The sequence below is a fragment of the Mizuhopecten yessoensis genome, unplaced genomic scaffold (genome assembly GCF_002113885.1).
Source record: "Mizuhopecten yessoensis strain PY_sf001 unplaced genomic scaffold, ASM211388v2 scaffold4511, whole genome shotgun sequence".
NCBI lineage: Eukaryota > Metazoa > Mollusca > Bivalvia > Pectinida > Pectinidae > Mizuhopecten > Mizuhopecten yessoensis.
The window spans coordinates 50,961-72,586 of NW_018405583.1; the positions used below are offsets into that span (position 1 = coordinate 50,961).

The window sequence follows — 21,626 nt, forward strand, 5'->3', positions numbered from 1 at the left end:
TTAAGTAGTCGAGATGACGGAAGTTGGTATCTAACCAGTAGATCTAGAAACCGGTAGGAAACCAAGTCTTGGAAGGCGGTNGGATTTTGAAATTTTAGTAAATTCGACCCTTTTTGGCCCCACCCATCAGCCCCTTGGGGTCAGTCAGGGCTCATATGTGCTTATTATCAAACTGCTACCTAATACTGATAATGCTAACCCAAATTGAATTACTTCCAATGGAAATTAAACAAATGTTGGTCCAAAATGTGATTTCCCTAAATAAACTATAGTAAACTTTACCCCCTCCCCAGGAGAAAACGTGAGACCCAAGGGTCACAAAAATCACAATTTTAGTAAACCACATTAAGACCCTTCTATCTATGAAGAGTATTTGATTTNAGTAAAGTTTACCCCCTCCCCAGGGGAAAACGTGAGACCCGAGGGTAAAAAAAAATGACAATTTTGGTACAGCACCTTAAGACCCTTCCATCTATGGAGAGTATTTGATTCTACCATATCTGGGTCTTGAGTAGAAGATTTTTGAAATTTCAGTCAATTCAACCCTTTTTAGCCCCACCCATCAGCCCCTGGGGGTCAGTCATGGCTCATATGTGCATACTATCAAACTGCTTTCTAATACTGATAATGCTAACCCAAATTTAATTACTTCCAATGGAAATTAAACAAATGTTGGTCCAAAATGTGATTTCCCTAAATAAACTATAGTAAAGGTTACCCCCTCCCCAGGGGGAAACATGAGACCCCAGGGTCAAGAAGTTCACAATTTTGGTAAAGCACCTTAAGATCCTTCCATATATGAAGAATACTTGATTCTACAATATCTGGGTCTTGAGAAGAAGATTTTTGAAATTTTAGTCAATTTGACCCTTTTTGGCCCTGCCCCTCAGGCCCCTGGGGGCTTGGGACTAAACCGGCCACTTTTTTGTTGACCTTTGTCCATGGAAGGTCCCTGCAAAATTTCAGTGAAATTGGTTCAGGGGTTTTGGAGAAGAATTCGAAAATGTAAATTGTTTACGAACGAACGACGGACGACGACGGACAAAGGGCGATCGCAATAGGTCACTTGAGACTTTGTCTCAGGTGACCTAAAAATCTAATTTTATGTTCAAACACGAAACCGTATATATTGTCAGCCCATTCGTTAATTTACACCAACCACGATTGTTATCGCCCAACGTTCGTCGCACAGTTGTGCGCACCAATTGTGGACGATGTGCGGACGGAGTGTGAACGATGTATGCACGGTGTGCGGTGCGTTGTGCGTTCCCATAACTGTAACAGTTGAGGTCATTTAAGGAGGTGCATCCATGTTGTGTAAACATGCATGAATGTACGTGTGCTGAATACAGGGTATGTTGATATAGAAGCATCCTTCTGATAGCGCGGATCTAATGCCGACTTATAGTGCTATTTCACTGAAATACCAAGCCGACGGCACCAAGCACATCAATCCGCCCGGTCACATTATACTGACAACGTGTGAACCAGTTGTTGCCATTACCCTTAATGCTTTACGATAAGCAGAGAAAAACAACTACCATTTGTAAGGACGTGTAAGGATGATGAAAGCAATTAGTTCACCCTTTGTCTGTATAATGTGACCAGAAAGAGGGCTCTGCTAGGTGCCTTCGGGATTTTCTTTCAGTGAGATAGCACCATGAAGTCGGCACTATATCCGCGCTGTCACAAGGAGGCAAGTTCATCAACACACTCTTGTCTCCGGCACTCATACAAACATGCAGGCATACACACATACATGGAGGCACGTCCTTAAATGACCTTTGCTGTTCATAGGACGTTACAAAAACCTAACCAAACCAACCCCATAACAATGAATACAACTGTTGAGTATATGTTGACAAATAAACATAATTTTGAAATCGTTGGGATCCACACACTATAACCATCAATACATTGGTGGGCATACAAATATAACAAAAATATGATTTTAGAATAGACTCTTGGGCCTGGCCTCAACCCTAGGGACGTAATTCTCGGATAATCACTTTGAACAGGTGAGGATTCTCAACTCACAGCCATATATACCTGTAGCATTGTTGGTCATAAAAATCCCAGTGAGCGAAACAGGTTGTGTGGGTCACTTGTTACATGGACAGTTACTGCTACGTTTATCCATATATATATTTGGTCAGGACGAGCTCACCTGCTATTACCTGGTGAGACGCTCACTAACCTGAACGAGTTGCTTTCACCAGGGCCCGGGATCATGAAACGGACTTAAGTCAAATTCTGGACTTAAAAAACTTAACTTGGGGATCATGAAAAAAAACTGACGTCTTAAGTTTGAATTTCTGTCTTAAATCCTAAGACTGCTACATGCAGACTTAAGTCTGAATTTGATCTTAAATATGGCGGACAAATCGTACGCTTCAGGTGCCCGTCTGCTCTATTGAGAGAAAGGAAGAGACATTTCATCCCGAGTATTTCTAGACCATTTACTTTTAAAACCCTCCAATTAATTCAGGATGAATGGAGAGTTTTACAAACGTGCTATTGATTCAAATGACCATCTTAAGGCGGTCCACATCGTAATCCAACAAGATCATCGAAGTTTCCCACCATTCAGGTTTCCGACCATCTACACTCGCTGGCTCAGCTTGTCCGAGGATCATTCACAGAAAGACATGATGAAATGTTAATCCTGAGTCTCATTTTATTGTAGACGTGTTCATCCCTATAAAAGACATACTTATATGTCTACTGCAAACAGACGTTCGCTTTAACTTACATTTTTCCGGTGTTGTAAACAATGCGACTGCAGCGCCGCATCCTCGACGGTACTGTAATAAAACTAATAAACGCTCTCATTTGCGAGATCACAATAATCACCGTACTGCGGATAAAACGAAGATGTAGTGTTCCTTTTAGCCTAAATAATTCTTTATTTTAATAATCATACATCGCCAACTGAAAAGTTCATTGAAAAATAACCTTTACATGTTTTAGTAGGTATATTGAGTCCAAGTTAAGTAGAACATTAAAACATGTCGACCATGCAAGGTAAACACTTTTACTTTATCATTTAAAGGAGTATAACTAGGATATTACTCAATATTTCGCACAAATATTCAGTAACTTTACGAGTTTGTATTTATCTCATTTAAATGCAACGTCATGTTAGAAAGCGCATTTTATACATTTAATTCATCGTCTTGTCATAATGTGAAGTAGATGCCTTTATATGGAAGCATGTATTGACAAATTATGCACATCATATGAATTCTCAAATTACACGCACGATTCAAGCAAATCCTACGTTTCCCTCTAATTTTTAAATATACACAATAAATCTATGATTTATTTCAAGAATATTTGTTACTTCAGCTGAATATGCAATAGTGAATATCATAGTAAAGAGTAAAGACAACTTCGATGCATAGTTAAACCTGCTCGTCTTTTCTCATTCATATTTTATTAAAATTCCATCTATTGTGAAATTGGCAAATATCGGCAAACATCGGGAAACTTCGTAATGTGGGTATTCCTCCTAATCGTGACGTCATTTTCGGTATGAGTAACCGCCCGTTGGGGAAACCCCGATTGTAAACAAATGACGATTGTTCGTTATTTTCGCGGCCGTTTTAGGAACATTTCGTCAAAATTACACACTGTCAGCGGTGGACGTGTGTGTTTAAGGGAAAGGGATTTGTAAAATAGAGATTGTCCTTTTTTTTAACAACGTGAAGCTAGGTAGACATGCAGAACGTTATTGGTGGAAAGATGGGTGTCAGGTCGTTTCGTCCTAAATCCGGTTCGCCCTGGGTCATTCCGCACTAAGTTGTTTCGCCTTAAACATGTTTTTAGTGTGATTTGTTATGTCCTGTTTAGTTGTGTATGGTTAATTTTATCTAATTTGAAGTTTTTCTATTTCTCCCCTATCTTATTAGACTCGTTAGATTTGTACGTGGTTGGCCGAATCGACCAAACACACACGGGCTACAATATCATTTTTTTTTTCGAAATGTGACATAGTAAAAGATTGTTGTGTTTATATTTTTGTATTGCCATAGGCCTATGACGTATCAAGAAAATCATGGTGCTTTGAACACATTACTTTCGATAATTTGATGTCAAGTCACTTCAACTGTCGAAAATGGACAAAATTGGTCAAACAGGGAGGAGGGGTCGTAACTATACATTTTTTTTCAACATTCAGACGGTAAAAATTTTGATTTATTACGTTTTTTGTAATTTAAAGCGATTTTACAAGAAAACTGTTTTTTATTTTTTTATCTATATTTGATATAATTTGTTGCACAACTTATTTCTTCCAACATTTACCATGAAAATTGGAGAACAAAAATTTGAATTTCATGGCAATATTAAAAATGAATAAATTATTTCTGGAAAGAGTTATTATTTTCATATTTGTAATCTACAATGTTTGACCAATTTGTCGGTATATACAAGTAAATGGTTTGCAAAAAGTGAATAAAATCATAATTGTCTGCATATAGAGTTTTTTTTGTCATTTTATTAGACTTTGAACAGAAAGGGGCCCAATGAGTGAACTTATAAAATGCATCAAAACTGGAACCATTTGCGGTAAAAGTTCATAAAAATGTGGAGAATACGCGTGTGTGGAAAACATAAATATATATTAAGTTTACTTCCAAACAAATGTGTATAATACATGGAATACCTTAAATATATTTTGTTTTTTTCAGAATCGTTGCTGTTCTAAAAAAGTGAGTTTCTTTTAATGTATATGTAAACGATCATTTCTCAAGGGCTCACTAAATGCTTTTCAATAACAAAATCATAATGACTTTGTCTATTGAATTCTACAGCGGTACTTTACAGAAATAATACCAAGATACAGTAACGCGAACCAAGTAATCAAATATTTAGGATCTGCTCTTTTGGAAAGTCTCATTATGTTACTCATTTTGAGCCATACTGACCCTGACACGTCATGAAATTGATTATTCATGACGTCACGAACAATAGCGTGACCCCGAAAGGTCAATGTGATTCCGCCTCACTTTGAATATCCATGACGTTACCAATTCCACAGCAGAAAGACCGAAACTTCAAAGAAATCACTAAAAAACTATGGGCAATTATCATATCCTTGTGAGTTTTGGTAATATTTTTCACCCCTGTGGCAAAGAAAAAGGGTCAACCTCGGCCTTTTGGTTGTTAAGTAATAATTTGAATCTGTTTTTAAACATCGGGCACTCTGGCACTAGTAACAACGAAATAAGGTAACGGTCATTCGTTCGAACAAAAAAACACCGTGTACCAGTAGCCCTTTAACCGAGTACTCAACTGGGCATATATCATACCCCTGCGGCTTTTGATTCTTCAGAAGAAGTTGCCTTTACAGCTTGACACATTTGAGCGTGAAAATGGGTCACGGTCATTTACTTGGTAGCCTTTCAACCCGGCATGCTACTGATTATTGTGTCGCCTGCGAAAAGCTGGTGACACATAGGTATTGCTATGTCGGCGTCGTCGGCGGCGTCGTCCGCACAGAGGTTTTCGTGCGATAACTTGAGTTTCCTTGGGTCGATCAAACTCAAACTTCATGCATTGCTTCCTTACCAAAAGTGCTTGCTTGGGATTGCTTTTCAGGTCCAAAAGTCAAGGTCACTGTTACTATAAAAAGAAAATCTGTTTTCGTGCGATAACTTTAGTTTCCTTTGACCGGTCAAACTCAAACTTCATGCAGTGCTTCCTTACCAAAATTGCTTGCTTGGGATTGTTTTCAGGTCAAAGGTCAAGGTCACTGTTACTATAAATAGAAAATCTGTTTTCGTGCGATAACTTGAGTTTCTTTTGGCCGATCAAACTCAAACTTCATGCAGTGCAAAGCATACTTGCATTTTCAAGAATGTTTTTTGGATACCAATGAGGCGATCGATGCTGGTCTTGCTTGTGGACACCATATTGTATCTATTTCTTTGTAATCTCCCAGCTTCCTGCGCAGGCGACACATCCACCTCCGTGGATTTCTTGTTAATCACCACCCTGATCCTTTTTGTTATCGGAACAAATTGTTTGAATTTGTTTTAGCAATTTACGCCTGTGATCTTGAACTTTGGTCAAAGTCATTTATTTAAACAGATTTCGTTACCCTTCATCCCAGCCTGCTACCCGTCAATATTCATCAACCTGTGCATTTTGGTTATTCAGATGAAGGTGTTATAAGCTTTTACTTCAATCATTTGACCCCAGTGAGCTTGTCATTTAAACAATCCCTTTGGGCCAGGTGAGCTAAAAAAAAAAATGGCGGCACAGTTATATTTTAGTTATTAATCTACCGTCAGAAAAGGTGAAATTATAAAATTGCTTGGAGCGCAAAAAATAAACATTTTCAGAATGGCCGCCGAATCGGTAATTCCTTAAAAAAATCATTTTCATTTTCGGGTGTAGGTTTGCTTTTATAATTGATTGTAATTTTTAAAATCAAATGAAATCTTTCATTAGATCAATTCCAGATTTAAACGTAATTTTACCTCAGAAGGGCAGATCCTAAGCGTGCAATGTTTTTAGTAAATCCGAGCTTTTGTGTTAAACCTGCAATCGACATAGAGAAAGGATCCGACATATTGCATATAGAATTTATGAAAAAGGATTTCTATTTCATTTCAGCAAATTAGAATGAAATATACATGGCAAGTTTCATAACGACATAATGATTCTTTTATGATTCACACAAAGCACAATGAACGAAAAGTACGCTTTTCTATGTCATCCATTGTTCAAATTCAACTATGTAATATCTATGTTAATTGTCCTTATTGTGACATCATATTATGAATAGAAAGTCAGTAACGTCAAATCTTAATATTTAATAATGAATCTAGATTATGAAATATGAATAGCAAGGTAATCATGCGAAAATGACTAATAACTTTAAATGATGAGAGGCTTCGTACATTATTATGTAAAATGCGTATATCGCCTTTTATAAAACAAGGTGCACACACAACATTTTGATATACAAGTTTGATTTTTGCAAAAGTCCAACTTTCTACTTATTTCTGAAACAATAATGATGTAATTGAATACTTGATGAAATAAATAAATTTCTGTTTTAGACCCAATTGATGTGTTGCGCCATTGTTGGCATTGTAATTGTTGCAACTGTTGTGGTTTGCATGTACTTCATCTTGAGACCGAGCGTTGACCAAGGTAAATTTAACAAAGATGTGACGAATCCTAAGCATAGTGGGCTGATCAGATCGCCCGTCGCATTTTCTCCAAACATATTTCATGCAGATTTTGATTTTCAGATTTTTAGTTTGTTATCGCTCTTTATCAATAATTAAAATACAGATCTTTCTGAAGTTTCATATGTTAATTACCTATGGTCCAGAGTTATGCATGGGACTAATCGGCGAAACGGAATGATCGTAGGAACCCATCTTCAATTTTTAGAGAAGAAATTTGTTATCGCTCTTTCTCAAAAAGAACCAGACAAATCTTTCTAATATTTAATAGGTAGATGTCTCATGTCCATAGATGTGTTTGTTTGATTTTGAAAATGATTTAATTAGGTCTAATAAAGGGTAAATAAAACGCGTAAAAGGAAATGACATTTACTAAATTAAAAGATGAAAGGGAACATGTCAACTTGAATAGCAACATTGGCTAACGTTAGTTATACCTTCTTGAAAAGATCAACGGTTTTCAAATCATGTAATTTGACGTTTTGAGGAAGTACTATGAACTAATATAATTTTCCAAATTCAGAACGGTGTGCTTGCATTTTTGTCAAATACGTAAAACCCATGACGGCCAACACGTTCCTGTAGTTTAACAAACTCCATAGGCGTTATATGTAATAGAAAATTATTGTTCCTCCAACATATCAAAGCACTAAACATGCAAATAGTAGTGTCCCATACTGATTGGAGCTCTGATATGAAGGTATTTCCGAGTCTCTATAGAGCACATATAAGATCAAAACTTTATTACGAATCCACTGTATATGTATCTACCAGAGATGCCTGAAAATTAGATACCGTTCATCACGGCTTGCTCTAGGAGCTTTCAAAACCACACCTGTTGGAAGACGCTACGTGGAAGCGAACGAACCACCATAATTATAATCGTCGTTAGAAACTGTCATTGCATTTTGCATCTTGGTTGAAGCCAAACCTTTCAAACCCAGTCTACCCTCTCGCTTTCAATCCAAATTACGAAACCTCATTTCAAAATACACTTAATTGTATTCCAACTTTTTCCAAATCAATGCCGACACTATCTAATCATTTCAAACAATAGATGTTCCTCCATACCTTTTGATCCCACCTTTTAAAGCCAATGATATACCGAAGTCAGTCATCTATTTTGACTTCATATCTGTCCTACTGAGCCTTCACAATAAAACTTTGAAGAATGTTTCAATTAGTAAAATACTAAAAAGTAAAATGGCCACCAGGTACATAGCTATCTTTGATTTTTAGAGTTCAAGTTTGTTACCGCTATATCTACATAATTACCTTCCTTTGGTAGAAAACTCTCAATCAAAAATTAAAAAAAAGATGCATTAACCCTTGGAAACGCTTTTAATTCAGCAGATGATCAGAAAAAAATGAAGGGGAAATATCAAACTTAAATAGTACTTATGAAAGGAATACGATGGTGGTCAACACCATCCGTCTGGAATTTCCTGTTTTAAAGTTTTTCAGTTTTTTCTTACAGAATGTCAAATTCTTCCAAATGAAATTATCTGCCCTTTTGAACAAGGGTACACTAGGGTTGATATATTGAGTCCACCAGTTCAGTTGGAAAAAGGAGAAGGACGTTCTTCATATGATTTAGAGGAGGACATGGATATCACAGTTGACGGCTTTAACATCCGAGTGACGAACGATCAAATTACTATTCGGAAGCAACCAAGTGATTGCCCAGAAGAGGGGGAATATCCTATCATCTTCAACAGTGAAAACAGCACACAGCGTGAAATCAAGCTACCGCTGAAAGTTAAAGGTACACCTTTATTGTATAATATTAACATATAAAAAAAAATCTATACACCTAAACAAAACTTCTAATATGATACTGTTAGTAAAAAAACAAATTCCTTCCGTATTTCAGATCTCACTGATACTATGCAGATGGAAATTACTCCATTTACAAATACATCAGACGGCAAAGACTACGTCCAACTTGTCTGTTCGGGATACCATAAGTGTGGAACAGTAGTGGTGGATCTGGAGCTCCAGGTACCAGACTTTGGCGCATACAACAAACCAATGATTTGTTCGAGGACCACTGGTGATGGTAAAGTCATGGACAATTATGGATATGCATGCACTCTTATCATGAGTGTGAAAATGTTTCAACGAACCGAAAATCTTAACTGCAAACCAACAGTGGAAACTTTACAGAACGTTAAGACCACATCCATCGCACAACAATCTATCGATGTGAATGGTAAGAATGTTTATTCATATTGTATGAAATTAAAGCACGTTAAAGCAGTCATTTAATGATTTTATCGTATAAACCTTAGTCGCTATGTATGTTATCGATAGGTACGATGGACCGACCGATATAGAAGTGCTAATCTGTTGCTTTGCTATGTTTCCAGTATATTTGCTACAACATTTTTTGTATCTTTTCTGTTACATGAAAACCGCATTTTTTGTGGCACTTTGGTTGTTTTTAACAAAGATATGGCACCAAAATTCATGTAAAGTATTCGTTATTCTTGCAGTGACCACCAGATCGCATTTTATCCTTGAAAAGGGGGAAAATACGACCATAAAATGGAATGCTAATGCAGAAACAATGATAGACTTGCGTCATATTCAAACGAAACACAATGGATTTTTCCGCGCAAACGAATTCGATGTAGATGACCGAGTTAAACTATCCACTAGTTCTAAAGAATCTATCGCTACATTTGAAGTTGCGTTCCGCCCAGTCACCTGTATTGATGCGGGAACATGGGAATTACACCTGCTGAATGGTGACAAATCTATCAAAGAAATCCAAGTTAACGGTAAGTTGCGTTAGTGGATACCTTTTCACATTTGTATACATGTGTAAAAAGGGAGCACATGATATTTCTGTTGTGACAGTAAGCATAATTTCTTCTTTGCTTTTATATGTATCAAGTAATTCGTGTACAACAAAAGGTTTGTTTGGTCGGATTCATTGATAATGCTGGATCAAACTAACGTTTCAATGTATTACTTATGAGACCTAATTGTACATAAATAAATATAGCTCAACGAGCAATTTGTTCAAAACGTCAATAGGACATCTGTTAAAATGTGAACCATTGCTTCATTGTTGTTGTTTTTTTAAATCATTTTAGGAATGTCGACATTTACAGACTGCCCCAGTCTTGTAAACGTAACTGTTGGAGACGGACTCGAGCTTAAGTTTACATATTGCGTTCCCGATAATGTGCGAACATATTTATTGAATCTGTATGGGAAAACGAGTAGAAGCGGATCCTTCCTAAAAGATAAACCTTTACAAGTCGTCGATAAAACTACATATTTCTGGGGACTTCTTCATCTGAATGAGTTGTCGGTGATTTACAAAAACCAGCTACCGATAACCTGTGCTGATCACATGACGGCATTTGTGATGTCATTGCATACAAAAGAAAGCGACACCATACAGAATATCACATCCCTCACTAATGTGATAGGTATGTATAACCACAGTTGCACTCATATTGTACACACAAACTAGTTGTGAATAGTATGCTGTTAAAATGTAATTAATTGATAGCCTCATGAATCTTTTCAAAGTTTAAAACTTAATATATTTTGTCAGTCAAAATGTTTTACGTGGTTTAAAACTGTTTTTAACCTTTGCGGCTAACGAAAATATAATTTACAATATTAAATCCCGGTTTTGAAAATGATTGCGTATATGTTTATTTTATACAAATTATTTGACCTTACACATTTGGATAATACACATTTGCTCTTTGAATTTACTTCAGTTGGTAAAGGTCGGTACCACAGCTTTTCCACCGGAGGTGATTTCAGAGAAAACATCCAAGCAGTTATCAACCTTCGCTTGCATTTGGGTTGCAGACCACAACACATGATAATACACGTCAACGGAACACTCCTGACCTCCAAGTACGCTTTAACTGAAGACCGGAGCACAGGAGAGAAAATATTTAGTAAATCCTTTTCATTCCCCAAGATAAGGATGCAGGATAACGGCACCGGCGTTGAACTGTACTGCAGCCTTATTGATGATGAAGGATCTCTAAGAAACCTCTATATTACGCAAGTGATTCGTGTCATTCCAGGTACAAGTTTAACAGATAACTTTCTTCATAACAACGAAAATATATTACATAAAACAAGATCTTTTAATCCATGCAAACACTAAACTGGATAAATTATGTATAACAACGAAAAGTAAGGTTAAATCTTTACAAGTAACGGTTACAACGACAATATTAAACTGTATACGACTTTTCTCTAGGCATTGTGTTATAATTAATGTATCACAAAGGGTATATCATTACTCTATTTTCAATTCATAGAAAAGAAACTTATCGAGCACAATAATTCCTCAATTCTGTTATTTTTTATGGAATTGATTATAACAAACTTCAAATATTTAATTGTATTCAGATGGTAACTTTTAGCTATCAAAATACACATCATATCGGATATAGGATAAGCTGTAGAAAAGGCTTACCATATTGTTTATGGCGAGTTGTAGCACCATTCAAAATTGTTACATGTATCACAGATTCATTTGAGTCTTTACAACTACCACTAACTATGAACAATCTGATTTCACAGATACCTTTTGCAAGGAAAAGCCTCATGGTTGCAACTATCGGCATCCATACAACAGAAACATGTGGGTAGCCTGTGGTGAGGGAGTAATCGCAGACTTAAGGAACTGTCAGTCCGGACTCGTGTTCGTTCAAACGAATTGTGTAGGGAAGTGTTGTCCAGAGGATTCAACGATTAACTGTGAATCACCGTAAGCTTGAAGAAACATCTGCAAATGTTGCTGCTTAAAAATAGTGTAATGAACGAACTGGGGGTAATCAAATCACGAAAACAACGAGTAAGAAACACTCCAATGAAGGTCTAAGTTTGGGGAAAATCAAGACTGTAAAGTATTCTGGTTCTGTTGAGATATAACACGTCATTTGATCTATCAATCGAAATAATTAAAGACCGTATAACCACAATATATTTTCCCATTTTTCATTTTCATGTGACGTATTGATTGTGATTGTTCATAACGCCAATGACCCTGGATTACAACAGAATAATCAAAAGGTACTGCCGGAGATCTCAAGACATAGTAGGCTATCTAAAGTAGAAATGGAAGATCATAATTTACTTTGTGTATGTCGATCATCGAAGAACTGTTATACTTTTTAACAACGTGTGTGATTAAGTAATGCAAAAATCTTTGAACAAGCGAGGGCAAATGATGTATTCCTCAGTTGCCTAACGTTGAAAATTGCTATTACTCACTAACAAGCATGACCTTCTTTGTATATCCATTTCTTCAGTTTGTTTTCATGTTGTTGTTTTTTATATATTGTTTGGACATTTTCGTTTTTTCTATTCTTTGCATCTTATTGTATAACGGAATAGCAACAGCTGGAATCAGACGACTTGTAAGCCGATATACTAGATAAGAATGTTCCGGCTTTTTTAAAAGATGTGACATCTACGGGATGTTGACAGTTACTTAACTGTATATTTTGCTTTAAAACAATTCTGATATATATTAGCGAGTGCATTAAAGTAACTGCCAATTCCAAATTAAAGGGAACAAAAATGTCCAGGTTACTGTTTTTCGTATACACCGTAACATCCCCTTATATGATTTTATAATTTGTTTTTTTTTGAAATCGGGGTCCAATAATTAATTATGGCTTAAGCCTTTGTGTCAGACATTTCAACAAGTACACTATCACATAAATTCCAAAATTATTTCAGTAACAACAACAATCGATTTTAAGATCTCTATCTCAGCAACATGTTGTTCCTGTTATCTTTTATTACATATTTTTGTTCACAAAAAATATGTACTTCATCGGCTATTATACTAGTAATGATATAATATTTTGGTGGAATAACGATTTTCAAATTATATCGATCATACTTTTTTTGTGTAGTACATGCCAAATGAAAGGTTATATCAAAAGTCTAAACACTAGTTTGATTAACAACCGCCAGATCACAACGTCAGGGAAATGCTTTATTTAAGAGTTTCTAGATGTACAGAAACGTATTGTTGTGATTATTCTGCTCTGTATAATATACACTTTTTTGTTTTTATTAAAACCGAGTACAGAAACAAGGTTTTTCTACTAATGTTACCCATTGTTATTGGCACGGATGAACGCAAACTGAAGGTATTAATGTGAGAGGAAACGGGAGTACCCAGTAAAATGTAACGTGGACCTAAATGCCTTTCCTTGTTTAATCGGGGAATCAAATCCCTGCCATCTTGGTACATGTAAATGGTGAGAGATCTATCCACAGCGCAAATCGATCACCGATTTATTTTTTCTGTTTGTTGATATTACATTATTTTTACCATACCATTTTAGGATAATGTTTTTCAATAATGTTAAAGCCATTATTATTTACATATTTTGACGTGTTAAATGCGTTGGATGGTATTATCGACATTATATGAAACATAATGTATTATATTTTTATGCACTATCTAATTGCATGTATGTATATACTCTAATGGACCCGGATAGAGTAGATACAATCTCGCGCACTGTATGGATGGTAACATTCCCTTGTATTTAATTTCGTTACATTTGCGGTCACCAAATTTAGAGCGAAATTAAATACCCCACGAAGTTTAAAACTAAGGATTATAATTCCCGTGATTGTATATATAGATATATAGAAAAAATAAGATTAACAACCGACTATAACACTATCTGCTTTCACCCGAAGAGCCCTGTAAAGGGCGAAAGCAGCTAGTGTTTTAGTCGGTTGTTAATCTTATTTTTTCTATATGTACTTCCTTCACATATTTTTATTATATAGTCATATATATAGTCCACCTGAAACAGCCCAATGAGGCAGAAATGCCTAGAGGTCAGTCTTGTGTACTTAATTTTATATTTCTTCTTCACAAGAACTTCCGAATAACGGAGATACATGCATAACAAAATTTAAATATTGTATTTTACTTGTTTTCACAACAGAAACTCGTAAAATAAGCATCATCATCCAAATACATTGGAATCTTCGTGAGCACGATATGTTTATCTTCAATCCTTGCAATCAATTTCTGATAGGCACAACCATGAACCATTTACCCTGCGAAACAAAACAACTATGCATTACGTCATATACAGCGCAGTTGGTACAGTGAGATTTGTTCTTTAGGATATTACATAACTTGATATAATTTTCTAAATATTATTTTGTATTTTACACATACAGTGTATATATTATTTATACGTTATATTATTGCTACTATTGATTTGTATATCAAATTATATATTTATTTTATTTTGTCGTGTATAGATCTTCTGTATAATTCTGTATTTAAGAATTACATGCATGATGTGCCCCTTTCATATTGCGTATATTTGTATGATTATGGACAAATGCGAAAGAACTGTACAAAACCGTTTTGACGCTATAAACAATTCTGTCTTCTCTCTGCAACAGATTCGACATTATGATATATTTGGGTTCTTTTTTCGATTATCTTCCTATTATTGTTTAGTCTTGCATGAATGTACTGAGACTTCTCTTAAAAGGCTGCCAAAGCTTAAAAGTGTACCGGAAATATGACTTTTAGATATTGTTAAAAATATGAAATAAATATAAATTCAATTTTATCGTTCAGAAGATTTAATTTCAGCATTAACTGTGTATTACAATCCTTGGTTGACATCCATTAAAATTATATGGTTGCGACACAAAGAATAAAATCAGTTTTATGTATGTGGCTATCGGAAACATAACAAACTATCAAAAAGTGTTGAATTGAAGATGGTTTTCGAAGTTCAGTCAGAAGCTTGTACGCTTTACTTGAAGTTTTAACGAACTTATGTGTACATTTTTTCAAATACACGTACCAGTACTGCTTTTGACGGTATTATAGCGGAGTAGAACTATGCATTTTTGTTACATCAAAAATATTATTTAGATTAAGATAACTGTATTTTACTAGAAACTGTTTACATGAAATGTTATGCATTATATAATATTTATAATACATGTGTATGTGACACACCTTAACACTTACCGTATACAACTAACAAGGGGATCATGGAGTTTACGCTTAACAATTATGTTAAAAGCTAATTTATAGATAAAATCAATGGAAGAACAGAATCAACTCTTGCTACTACATGATGATCTTGAGTAAAAATGAAAATCAGCTGACTAAAAATACACGATATCGATGATGTTGTCAATATTTACTAAGAACGTATTTATGGAGTAAAAATAAAACCAATTATGCTTGGTGCATAATAATATTATACAGACTTTGAAAATGATGTTATGGTTAATAATTTAAAAGTCTGGAAATAATTAAAATATCATGTAGTATGGAACATATTAAGGTTAGCAAATACTTCCTTGTGATCAGGTCAAAGTTAATAAAGATATACTTATAAGCATCATCAGAGTCTTATTTTAAATTTCCCTATAGTTCAATTTCCGATCATTTTTGAGGGAAACACCACATATTTAACTGTAACTGTAAAATAGTCTAAAAGATTGATTTGTATCGGTACAACATCATCAGACACAAAATAGGCGCTAATGAAAATATTAATTATTTGTTTTTATTTCCATTTCAAAACAATAATAGTTTTTTGTAAGGCTAATATATTTTAAAAGTCCTCGCGCGTTTAGCAAATCCGCAGATTTGCTTAAATGGTAATTTAATGGGGTCTATGTTTCCGCACATAGTGTTTTCCGCGAAAAAACACCTGATAATGAAAATCACGAATATTACACCTAACCGCAAAAATATACTCTTGAGTGTGGAGGCTTCTATGTGCTATTTCGTTATTTCGTTATTTCGCCGCAAAATAACGAGGTGTTAAATTACAAAATGTCGTTGATTCACGAAATAACGAATTATTTTTGTATCTAAATTGTCGTCAACTCGTCTTCTCGCCTCGGAAAGGCGAAAAGACGACAAAAGTCGAGCGAAAAGACGAAAATAGTTAGGCGATAATTATCGACATACAACTGTCGTTATTTCGTGTTACAAATGTCGTCCTTTCGTCTTTGTGTTATTTGCGATGAGATCATGACATTTAGTAACGTAATAATGTTGTTGTTTTTGGTATTTTGTGACGTGATCAAGACTTTAATTAAAGTTTAAATGTCATTGTTTCGCTATTTCGCCGTGATACATGACATGACATTTGAGTTTTTCCTTTAAAAATATTTGTCCGGGGAATATTTTCTATACTATTGCACCTGGAGTAACCAGATTTGGAGTACAAGGTCATCTTGGGATGGCGGAGTGCAGAGTGCAAGAATTAGGTTAATGTGCTTATGGATTGACCTTTGACCTTTACTTTTGAAAAAGTTTGTCAGAGGCATATCTTCTATACTTTTTCACCTGGAGTAACCCGATTTGGTGGTACATGGTAGAACATCCTGACATACGTGTACTGTTTGTTAAATACAAAAATCATTACCGGTGGGGGACTATGAATTGCCTTTGTTTATCTGGATGTGGTATCATCACAGTCAATGTAACTTAAAATTTAGTAATATTAAAATATAATTTAATAGTGAACACTTGCATATCAAAGAAGTGTTACTGAATGGTATGGTTAAGCACTATCCTACTCAAATACTCATACAATGCTTTTATAGCAATGGGGAACAATGACAAGATAGACACTAATATAGTGTGTATTAAAATAAGACAATGAAGTCGGTGGTGTAAAAAGTAATTTATAATAGAAAATTATCAAATGACATAGTCCTTTTACTAGAAACATGACGTAGGAAACTATAGTTATATATTATAGTATCAATATAAGGGAGATAATCATAGATACGCTATCAATACGATAGATTAAACATAATAAAAGAAAATTCTGAAATCAAAACTTAAGACTAGTTGTAGTACACATATAAAATACGGCAGAGATTTTATAAAGTAATGCTGTATAAAACTGCTTTTGAAAACACTACCCGAGTCTTAAAACTTCATAACTAGCTTCATTCAATAAGATTGAACATGTATATACAAATGACCCTTTAAGATAATTGATTCTGGCAGTTGGAACATACAATTTGTTTGATACAGAAGCTCTAGTTGTTCTTCCATTAACATTTTGTACATAAGAAAACATATTGGCTAAAATATCTGGGGATTTACAATGTAAAAGTACATGTATAAGAAAGAACCATTTTTCTAAAAACGTAAAAAATCTGCTATTGGCATCCATTTTATTTTTTCAAAAAAGGACCTCGAGTGAGTAAGAATGTCCCTAACATTTAACAATATCCTAGCTGCTCTTTTCTGTAATTTAAAAAACGTTTCCACATATGACTTGTTGCTAGGTTCACTCCAGACAGTTGATTGTACATAAAATGAGGAAATGACATCGTTCGTTATAAATGAGCATAGTCTTCTTAACACAACAATTTATTTTGAAATGTTCTTTGTAACATACTCAATATGCTCTTTCCAAGAGATACAACTATCGATAAAAACAACTAGTAGTTTTGCACAGTTAACCTGTTTCAATCGTGAGATCACCTACTTTCAAAATTAGCTGCCGACATGTTGCGAGCTTTCGAGAGGATCCTATCATCATACATTGGGTTTTAGTTAAATTAAGTCTCAATATAATATCCTTCATCCATTTAACTGTGTTTAATGTATTATGTACATGTCTTTCTAATATTTTACTTAGACCTACCAGTACAGAGACTGGTCTATAATTTTTAACAGATGTGGGGTCACCCGCTTTAAAAATCGGAGTGACCTTTGCTCTTTACATATACCACTCTGAGAGAAAGACGACTTTGGATATAGACATACTGTACAAAAAGTTTGGTTTAGTATTGTTTAACGTCCTATCAACAGCTATGGTCATTTAAGAACGGCTGTAAAGGTAAGAGGAGATACAATAGCTTCTACTGAACATTTCAGAAGTTTGACAGATATACCATCCAAACCTGTGGCTTTGCCATCAGGCATGTGTTTTATTTGATTGCGTACAAAATCTGCTTTAATAATTGGAATGCAATTATGTGATACCAACGCTGCAAATGAGTTGATTAATGCATACTTTTTGTGCATAAAACGAGACGATGAAAGTCACGACAATATCCTACAATTTCAATGTATGCCTGGTCCTGAAAGGTTGAACTGATTCATTGTAAGTACATTTAGTACAAAGGAATTACATCATAGCTATGCTCTCTGATCGCGATGGAAATACCTAACTGTACCCAGGTAATTAGCCAGTTAACCTATCGCAGGCTTGTTGATTAACGTCAAGTTCAGGCTATTAAAATATGTTTTGTTCAGTTCAAATAGACAACATGAATAATTTCCTCGTGTTTTTATAGAACCCATACAATTCCATTGGCAAATGACGATTCCTCATTTCGATTTTAACAAAAAAAGCATGTAAACAGTGCCGCCATCTTGGATCCACTATTGTACGATTCAGCGAGCGAACCAGGCGAACCGGTTCGGTTCGGCTGGTACGGCGCGTTCCATTATAGATTCAGCAGGTTCGTACCGGTACCATACAATTTTATAGGCAAATGACGATTCCTCGTCTCGATTTTAACAAAAAAATCATGTAAAAGTCGACCGAGGTAAAACAGTGCCGCCATCTTGGATCCACTTTGGTACGATTCAGCGAGTGAACGCGGCGAACTGGTTCGGTTCGGCTGGTGCCGGGCGCGTGTTGTACAGATTCAGCAGGTTTCATGTATATCTTCAAAGTTAAATAAAACAAACCCCTGACTAGAATTTGCAATTATTGCTGCTACATAATGTATAAAGCATAGGTTCTTTCGTTTCAAATTTCTAAGGTGTTGTTTTTTCATTGAGTACATGTATATGTGGTACAAAGGCACATGGACATGATGATTTCCATGGCCACAGAAGAAATTGACGGTGACATGTATGCCTGAAAAGTACCAATCCACGTACTTGTATTAAGATACAGAGTAAGAGTTGTATAGCTGATTAAGCAAAATTAAGTCGAATTAAGGAAGGGCGTGTACTAAAGACGGGCGATGCATCATCAAAAAATATTTGAAGCATTTGGTTACTACAGCGTATTGTACTAAAATTCTAACATAACACATTCATATCTTAGTACATAGTAATGGTATTGCTCTTACAGCTCTACAGAACAAAGAGTTACGTTAATTAAAATATAACAAAACACAGACACAAGTTAATTATAATCTTAGAAACATAGTAATACGCTAGTTACAGTCTTAAAGAACATAGAGGTATGTTAGTTACAATCTTACAGAACATAGAGATACGTTAGTTACAGCCTTGCAGAACATAGAGGTACGTTATTTATAGTCCTACCGAACATAGAGTTACGTTAAATACAATATAACAAAACACAGACATAAGTTAATTATAATCTTACAAACATAGTAATACGCTAGTTACAGTCCTACATAACATAGATGTAAGTTAGTTATAATCTTACAGAACATAGAGGTACGTTAGTTACAATCTTACAGAACATAGAGGTTCGTTATTTATAATATAACAGAACATAGAGGTACGTTAGTTACAATATAACAGAACACAGACATAGTAATACGCTAGTTAAAGTCTTACATAGCATAGAGGTACGTTAGTTACAGTCTTACAGAACATAGAGGTACGTCAGTTACATTATTACAGAACACAGACATAGTAATACGCTAGTTACAGTCTTACAGAACATAGAGGTATGTTAGCTACAGTCTTACAGAACATAGAGGTACGTTAGTTACAATGTTACAGAACATAAAGGTACGTTAGTTAAGTCTTACAGAACATATAGGTACGTTAGTTACAGTCCTACAGAACATAGAGGTACGTTAGTTACAGTCTTACAGAACATAGAGGTGCGTTAGTTACAATCTTACAGAACATGAAGGTACGTTAATTACAATCTTACAAAACATAGAGATACGTTAGCTACAGTCTAACATAACATAGAGGTACGCTAGTTACAGTCTTACAGAACATAGAGGTACGCTAGTTATAATATCACAGAACATAGAGATACGTTAGTTACAATATAACAAAACACATACATAGTTATCCGCTAGTTACAGTCTTACAGAACATTGATGTACGTTAGTTACAATCTTACAGAACATAGAGGTACATTTGTTACAGTCTTACAGAATATAGAGGTACGTTAGTTAGAGTATTATAGAACATAAAGGTACGTTAGTGACAGTCCTACAGAACATAAATGTACCTTAGTTACAATCTTACAAATACTAGAGGTACGTTAGTTACAGTCTTACAAAACATAGAGATACGTTAGCTACAGTGTAACATAACATAGAGGTAAGCTAGTTACAGTCTTACAGAACATTGATGTACGTTATTTACAATGTTACAGAACATAGAGGGATGTTAAATACAATACAACAGAACACAGACATAGTTATACTCTAGTTACAGTCTTACAGAACATAAATGTACATTAGTTACAATCTTACAGAACGAACATAAAGGTACGTTAGTTAAAGTCTTATAGAACATAAAGGTATAAAGGTAAGCACGTTAGTAACAATCTTACATAACATAGAGTTACGTTAATTTCAATAGCTAGTTATAATATCACAGAACAGAGAGATACGTTAGTTACGATATAACAAAACACATACATAGTTATCCGCTAGTTAAAGTCATACAGAGCATAGAGGTACGTTAGTTACAATCTTACAAATCATAGAGGTACGTTAGTTAGAGTCTTATAGAACATAAAGGTACGTTAGTTACAGTCTTACAGAACATAGAGGTACGTTAGTTACAGTCTCACAGAACATAGAGGTACGTTAGTTACAGTCTTACAGAACATAGAGGTACGTTTGTTACAGTCTTACAGAACATAGAGGTACGTTAGTTAAAGTCTTACAGAACATAAAGGTACGTTAGTTAAAGTCCTACAGAACATAGAGGTAGGCACGTTAGTAACAATCTTACATAACATAGAGTTACGTTAATTACAATATAACAGAACACATTTGTAATGTATTTATAATCTTACAAACATAGTAATACATGTACGCTAGTTACAGTCTTACAAAACATAGAGGTATGTTAGTTACAGTCTTACAGAACATAGAGGTACGTTAGTTACAATGTTACAGAACATAAAGGTACGTTAGTTAAGTCTTACAGAACATGTAGGTACGTTAGTTACAGTCCTACAGAACATAGAGGTACGTTAGTTACAGTCTTACATAATATAGAAGTACGTTAGTTAGTCTTACAGAATATAGAGGTACGTTAATTACACATACATAGTTATCCGCTAGACGACATATACAGTCTTACAGAACATAGAGGTACGTTTGTTACAGTCTTACAGAACATAGAGGTACGTTAGTTAAAGTCTTACAGAACATAAAGGTAAGCACGTTAGTAACAATCTTACATAACATAGAGTTACGTTAATT

At 34.9% G+C, this 21,626-nt stretch overlaps 1 protein-coding gene across 2 annotated transcripts in view; it reads left to right on the forward strand.

Moving 5' to 3' along the window:
- Nucleotides 1-14,807, forward strand: part of LOC110449142 — a 48,932-nt gene extending 34,125 nt beyond the window's left edge. For both annotated transcript variants that reach the window (XM_021495786.1, XM_021495787.1), the window contains 8 exons: nucleotides 4,692-4,712; nucleotides 7,071-7,164; nucleotides 8,680-8,967; nucleotides 9,076-9,414; nucleotides 9,698-9,985; nucleotides 10,304-10,645; nucleotides 10,946-11,263; nucleotides 11,769-14,807. In XM_021495786.1, the coding sequence (XP_021351461.1) occupies nucleotides 4,692-4,712; nucleotides 7,071-7,164; nucleotides 8,680-8,967; nucleotides 9,076-9,414; nucleotides 9,698-9,985; nucleotides 10,304-10,645; nucleotides 10,946-11,263; nucleotides 11,769-11,959 (1,881 nt within the window). In that variant the 3' untranslated portion in view covers nucleotides 11,960-14,807. The remainder of the gene's footprint in view (nucleotides 1-4,691; nucleotides 4,713-7,070; nucleotides 7,165-8,679; nucleotides 8,968-9,075; nucleotides 9,415-9,697; nucleotides 9,986-10,303; nucleotides 10,646-10,945; nucleotides 11,264-11,768) is intronic.
- The last annotated feature ends 6,819 nt before the right edge of the window (nucleotides 14,808-21,626 follow it).